Source organism: Temnothorax curvispinosus, unplaced genomic scaffold, assembly GCF_003070985.1.
Source record: "Temnothorax curvispinosus isolate PA1 unplaced genomic scaffold, ASM307098v1 QBEX01010036.1, whole genome shotgun sequence".
Lineage (NCBI taxonomy): Eukaryota > Metazoa > Arthropoda > Insecta > Hymenoptera > Formicidae > Temnothorax > Temnothorax curvispinosus.
In genome coordinates, this window is record NW_020219816.1 from 201,477 (window position 1) to 208,430 (window position 6,954).

A 6,954-nucleotide genomic window follows, 5' to 3' on the forward strand; every position below is an offset into this window, starting at 1 on the left:
CCTTTTTTTTTCCCCGAGAACGCAAAACGCGGAAACGAAAAAGAAACGCTTATCTCAACAGCCGCCGCTTCTTTCTTTTCCTTTTTTTTTTTGTCCTTCTTTCTCGACCTAACAAGTCAGAGGTACTAATGCCACTCGAAAATGAATCTCCGGTTGAACTGTTCCTCTTGTTCGACAGCATCGGCATGATCTGTTCGATGCGTCGCGGACGCGGTTCCTCGGCGAGATCGGACGAAGCTGCCGAACATTTTCCATGCTAGCGTTCTCAGCACCTCGACAAAATGGACTTTCGCGTGGAATGATAGAGCATCTGACTTCCTTCGTCATTGTCATTAACTCGAGATACGTCAATGATTCTTAGTTTGCTTACGTCTTAAGGTTATCATCTAAGAGTAGACGTTAAGTACTGAAAAAGGTCACCGAGAGAAACCAGGCAGTGGGAATCGAACGGAGACGGAGGGAATAAAATAGCTGCATCACGAAGATAGAGGAGTGAAAACGTGCAACGATGAGATGGCGCGTGTATGTTCCGTGTATGTGTGTATGTTCTGATATTTTAAGAGTGCCGGCGTAGCTCGCTCGCGCGCTCGGTTATTTTAGCATAACGTTAACGATTACGCCATTAATCGGAGTATTTATTTCTATATGCTGCCCTCAGTGACAAGCTACTACGATCGCTATCGCATTTTTTTTTCCTTCGTGTTTAGTTATTTAAGCTGCATTATGTTTTATTGCCATTGATTATCTCCGAAAATATCAGAACCTAAAAATACAGCAAAGAGCGCAACGACAACGCATACACTGACGCTTACATCGTCCGTGTAAAACGCGTTCTAGCATCGTACGAACGTTCGTCCCCGCGGAGTGAGAGCGACCAGCCACCGAACGCCGGTCGTCAATCGATCCGCGGCGCTTCCGGTTCGAGTGCACAACGTGTAGAGGCGGAGGAACATCGAGGTACGTCTAAAAACGGCGTTTTCTACTTTTACAACACGAGCGCTCCTTCCTGCGTTTTTATATCGACATGTATGACAACGTAATAAAAACGATGTGTGTATGAGATACTTCCGAAGATAGCGTGTTCGTATGGCACATAGGTATGCTGAATTCTACGTCATTTTATCTCCCGTAGAATCCGTTTCGTTTCCCATCCAGCGTGTCCTTGCTACAAACTGTATTTTACATATATATTGTCAATTCTTCGCGAAATTCTTCGATTTACACCGCGACACGTGATCGTGGTGTGTACAAGCGGACGCGATGTGTACGGCGGTAGTCTCGTCGCAGGTGCGACCAGCCGATTAGGAAACGCGTTTTCTGAATTTGCGCATTCCCGGGATGTACATGTCCGGATCTTCGGAAGAATCTCGGGGGTTAGAGATATACATACTATTTATATATATCTTACTCTAACAAAATACTATGAGATTCTTGAAGAAAATACGCGAGAACCAATACGCGGTTGCGACCAGCTTCAGAAATCAAAATATCTGTGATAATTCTCGAGGCGGCGGCCGAATTATTCCTTCACCTCAAAGTATTTGTATGTAGGATTCTCGTAACCGTTGATCTGCATATTCGCGACGTGTCGTTCCTCGGGCGTGGCCGCTTGATCGACCTCGATGAAGCCCTGCGAGGAAACGGGAAATGTCAGTTATCACATTACGTTGTCAATTAACGTGTTAATTAATATATTATTATTACTCTTTTTCAACTACATGCATTTTCGTTTGGATCATACATTGAAGTATTGCACACTGCACAATAACTCTCGATTAATGATAGCGCGGAATATTGCAGATATTATTGCAATAATATTGATGTGTTTTTTTTTAATACATATAATAGTATACCTGGCTGTGAGGGCTTCTCGCGCTGCGCCTCTTGAATACCGCGACGCCAACAACTGCAGCCGCCATAAGTGCTATGCCAGCGAACGCGAGCGTGAAGTAAACGGATCGATTCTCTCTGTGATACACCTCTCGCCTTACGGAATAACCCTGCAAAATTAACGTTTGTGATTTCTAATAAAGGAAAATATATAAAGATATAAAGATATTCTCCTTTTTCATTTCTGTCGCAATGATAAGGGCTGTGATAATAAAAGAATAAATTTATTCAATAAGTAATAAGAAATCAGCAAAACTTTGTATGATGACTTATAGGCTTTATAGTTAGGGTAAATTTTCTTACTGGCTCGGAGTGAGAAACATCGTGAGTCATGCTGTGAGCTGCTCTAACTACTCCCTCATTATGCATGGCGGCAACCGCGGCGGGTTGCTCGGATTGCTGAGGAATATCCTTGGTATCGATTGCCGAGTCGCTCTCCTCGTGTTGTTCTTGTTCTGTGCGTAACTCGCCGCGTTCTGCTTTACGTTGTTCCTTGCGCGCCCGCTCGAGCTGTTTCTGATGTTCCTTTTCTGTAAGATACAAAGTAAGATGAAGCATGTTCGTTTGTACAAATTTGCTTGACAAGTTTGCCATAAATACCTTGTTGTTTGCTAGCAACATCGGCCTGATACTTGTCTAGAATAGCTGCCTCCGCTTCGCGTGTCATCGCCAGCAGCAATCCCGGAGTTTCATCCTTACTCCTGAGGGCCAAAACGTAATCGTCCATGAGACGGCCGATCTTCGCGCTTAGGTCTGGATATCTGAACACAAGAAAAGAAAAAATGAGTCTAATGTCTTTGCGGTCTTGCGTGGCGTTAATTGTTTCGCGTGCAATGTATCGCGTGTGTGAATCGCGGTTTATTTACGATATTAAAGAGGATATTAAAAATGTACAATTGAAATATACATTACCGTTCTAACATCAAGAGGCTCTGATTGGTAATCCTATCAATTTCCGCCAGATGCTCCAGAGTGGCTGGCTTCTCTCGCTGTGCCTGTTCTAAGCTGCTATCGAGGAGATGCTTGTAATGGGCTATTGTGTGATGCCTGTCTTTGTGAAGAGCTCTGAGTAGCTTTTGCAAGCATTTTTGAATACGGTGCATCTAGAGAACATACAGAGCGATCGTTAGGTAAAAGGATAAGAAGTATTCTTTGTGCAAAAATATATATAACACAAAACTAACATTCGGCGGCGTCTCGTTAAGGGCCGCGGTATAGCACGACATAGCTTCCTCGTTCCTCTGTTTAACCGCCTCCTGCGAAAGAAAGATTATTATTGGATATAAATCGTCCGGTGAATACTGGAGATTATTATTCGTTGCTCGACAAAAAAATAATAAAATTATTAGCAATAGTAATTACATATGGATTCTTGTTTTTAAAATGTTTGTACAAATCATTCATCCTCTTATAAAAAAAGAATATCAAATCGTTACGTGTTTATTGTCGTTTGATAACAATAATTATAGACAATAATATCGATTACTTATAAATGGATTTATCTTTGAATTAACTTTGCGAACGTCTTTTTAAATATTTTCAATCATTTAGAAAATAATGTAAAATTCCAACTTAAAAAACCTTATCAACATAGATTTATGTTTGCTTTTTGTTGAAATTCGTAAAACGTTTCAAAGTTGGGCGACTTTCAAAAGAGGATGATTTATATCATATCACGCGTTTCCACGTACCTGCACTCTCTGCTGGTGCATCGCGCTTAACTGATGCTTTTCCGCCGCGCCACTCTCTTCGAGCGCGGCGACCGTTTCCTGGAATCGCGCCGTCATCCAGCGTTTGAAAGCATCCGCGGCGACAGGATCGTGGGCCCTGATGTCCTGATATCTCTCTTCGAGATCACTCCAATCCTTCATCACCTGAAAGCGTTGTAGCACAAAGATTTCGACACCAATGTCCCGCGCCATAATACTTATCTTCCAAAAGTCTTATTTCTCTCGTATCTTTTTTTTCTCAAACACAAATTTCAGTATCTTGATTTAACGTTAACGATCATACCTTTACTTTCTCCTAAATGTATGAAAATGTATGATACGCTAAATAGGTGAAGATGTACAGTACGATACGCGGCTAACGCTACCTCGCTCCTTTTCCTATTGCGATTAATCGAACTTACTTTCGTAACTTTCTCCTTGTGCACCTCCTCAAGTCGCATCTGAGCCTGCTTGTAACTCTGGTGCTCGGATCGCGGATCGAAATGCGTCAGATAAGGATCGGGAGTGCCTTGCGGTTGGGAAGGCTGCTGCGTGCTCGTGCTAACCGGCAGCGGCATCGCCGTCGCATCCTGCTTGGTCTTCTCCGTCGTGGAAACGGTCGTCGATGGTCGACTGATTTTCGTAACAGATTTACAATAAATATTTAATTTCTATGTCTAGAATATCTGGTCTTTACATTAATTAATTTTAAATTCTTTTTAATTCGATAAAAAAAAACAGAAATGCAATAAAGATATTTATTGATATTGATATTTTATATTAAAATGGCTGTATAAACGCAAATCTCAAAGATGCTTGTATTATTTGTAACTACCTGGTAGTTGTGTCGTAATCATCAAGGTCGTCATACTCCTCCTCGGTTTCGTCTTCGTCGGGTTGATTGCTAAGCACGTCTTCGAGATCACCGTCAGAGTTGTCTTCCTCCTCAGCGTCGCCATCCAGATCATCTTCGTCATCGATATCATCCTCATCCTCGTCGAGATCATCGTCCACGCTCTTTGGTATAGGCAGATCGATCGGCTTCTTCACCTTCACGTTCTCTGCAAAGGTATTTCGCATGTTATTCTTCGCTGCACCTGCGTTCGGCATGATTCATCGTTACATAAATGCGTGAAGCGCGTAATGATGACGATTGGTTTTGAAAATAGGCTCTCCAGCGTGCATCGCTTGCGCCCAACGCGGGAACTTGGATAAAGAAAAAGAAAACAAAGATCGTTTAATTAATACTACTGCGTACTGCACTCATCCTTGATTATGCAAAAGTGCCTTCTTTTTCTCCGGCATTTCCCTCTAACAATTCGGCGCACATATACACGTCGCGTACGTATGTACATGCACGTACGTGACGTGGTAGGTGCAATTATTGGAATTCCTGTCTGCGCGCACATTCCAGTATATCGACTGCCATTGTTTGAATAGTAAATGGACGGGATTGGGCTGGCCACAGATAGCTCCACGGAATTCTGGCCCATAATCTAAATCAATGCGCGCCAGTGATACACTGCCGGTGTCACCGATCACTTGATTATTTATCGATATACTCGGAAAAGGTCGGCGACACGACGGCATAATATAATTTGACAATTTTATGGCTATAATTCATGACGACGAAGACAGTCTCGACTCCTCCGATGTAAGGAGACATCGAGCTAAACAGCGAAACGGTGTCTACGGATGGATATTTAGCCTGTAAAAGAATTAATTAATTAATTAATTAATTAAGCAGAATTAAGAAGATAAAAATTCATTCAGCAAAAGACAAATTATAATATTTTAAAATTAACTCAGCGTAATAATAATCAGGATGAAAATTCGTATGTGTTTTAACTGCGCAAAATACATTTTGTTCTCATCCCGGTTCCGCATCTTTCCAGCTTGGAAATTCTAATTTGGTCGAGTTACTTGGGAAAAGCGGGCTGCATCTTGGCTAACTAGGTTCTCGAGAGATGTGTCTCATTCGTTGAGAATAGGGGCACTGATGAGACGACTTCTCGACTTCTGCAAAGACAGACAAAAGCCCCACCTGACCATATCCTCCTGTGTCGTCCTTTTATCTGGGTCACACGGCAGATACGCGATAACTGCACGCGTTGGCAGTTTCTCCGGGGATACCTTATGTCACGATTGTTCGTCATAGAGAGTTATGGATTCCTCGCGAGAACGTGGTTTATCCAGGCTCGATCAGGAGAGTGGCAGAGCAGAAAGGGATGTAGAATGACGGAAATTCGATGTTATCAGTGCCAATAACGAAAGTTCTCGGCATACTCTATAAACTTGAAGTTGCATATTTCTAAGATATTCGCCCCCGAGGGTCTTTCTAAGATGTAAACCATTTATTTTTCACGATTCATCCATTCTAATGAACAAACTTGTTAATATCTGATTTTGGCAAATTAAACGTTGATTATAAGTCACGCTTGATCGAAAACGCGTTTAAAACGTAGAATATCTTTCAAACTCTAATAATATCTGCGCAAACGATGAAAATTTTTAAATTATGCACGTTGAAAAAAGAGGATTTTAGTGCAACTTAAGTCTTCAATTTTTGGTCTTTAATAATTCGATATTGTCATAAGAATCTGAAGCTTACTAAAGTCGGCGGTTTCCACAAAAATGAAAATTCCACGTTCTGTTCAAGTAACATCAATTACCAAACTGATCCGCCTGACTAGTGGTCATACCCTAATACGTGTATTCCGATTTTATTTGGCGTACGACGCGCAGCCCATTTTTCATCCCCTGGACAACACGTCATCCTCCAAAGTTATACATTTCCTATGCTGAAAATAATGGAGTATATGGATTCAAGCGGGCGGTACATAGCGGACAAAACGGACAGCCCCGTGTGTGCTAATCGAGCCCATTATATACGTGGTGTGTAGGAAAGAAAAGTTGCGCAGCGACGCCGAAAGCTACGGCGTGTTACGTTGCGCAGTCGTCGGGAACGTCGACGGCGAACATTATTGATTGCACGAGGGAGAGAGAAGACAAGAGAGCTTGCGATGAGTGGAAGAGAAAGAGAGAGAGATATATATATATATGTATATAGAGAGAAGGAAAGGGAGAGAGCGAGCGAGAGAGAGAGAGAAAAAGAGAGAGCTTGCGAAGGGTGGCACGAGCCACCCGGGGTGCTGGAAGGAAACGAGGAAGGAGACGAGGCGAAGTAGGTGGCACCCCTCGCTTAATACACCCTCTTTGCACTCTTCTATAGCCATTCTTTCTCTCTCTCTCTCTCTCTCTCTCTCTCTCTCTTTCTCTTTGTTCTTTGCGACAGTCGATTGGAAACGAACAGCATAAATGCCGAGTATTTCCACCGTGCAATAAATACGCCGCG

The 6,954-nt window shown here is 42.5% G+C and overlaps 1 protein-coding gene across 3 annotated transcripts in view; it reads right to left on the reverse strand.

The window, feature by feature from the left end:
• Positions 1–6,954, reverse strand: part of LOC112459652 (amyloid-beta-like protein) — a 15,727-nt gene continuing 8,773 nt past the window's right edge. Inside the window, exons 6-14 of one of the 3 annotated variants that reach the window (XM_025023871.1) lie at positions 4,435–4,660; positions 4,022–4,232; positions 3,582–3,755; positions 3,075–3,146; positions 2,803–2,993; positions 2,491–2,651; positions 2,194–2,420; positions 1,854–2,000; positions 1–1,630 (exon numbers count right to left, since the gene is read on the reverse strand). In XM_025023871.1, the coding sequence (XP_024879639.1) occupies positions 1,520–1,630; positions 1,854–2,000; positions 2,194–2,420; positions 2,491–2,651; positions 2,803–2,993; positions 3,075–3,146; positions 3,582–3,755; positions 4,022–4,232; positions 4,435–4,660 (1,520 nt within the window). In that variant the 3' untranslated portion in view covers positions 1–1,519. Of the gene's footprint in view, positions 1,631–1,853; positions 2,001–2,193; positions 2,421–2,490; positions 2,652–2,802; positions 2,994–3,074; positions 3,147–3,581; positions 3,765–4,021; positions 4,233–4,434; positions 4,661–6,954 lie in introns of all 3 variants that reach the window. The other 2 variants (XM_025023872.1, XM_025023870.1) reach the window with 2 other exon arrangements.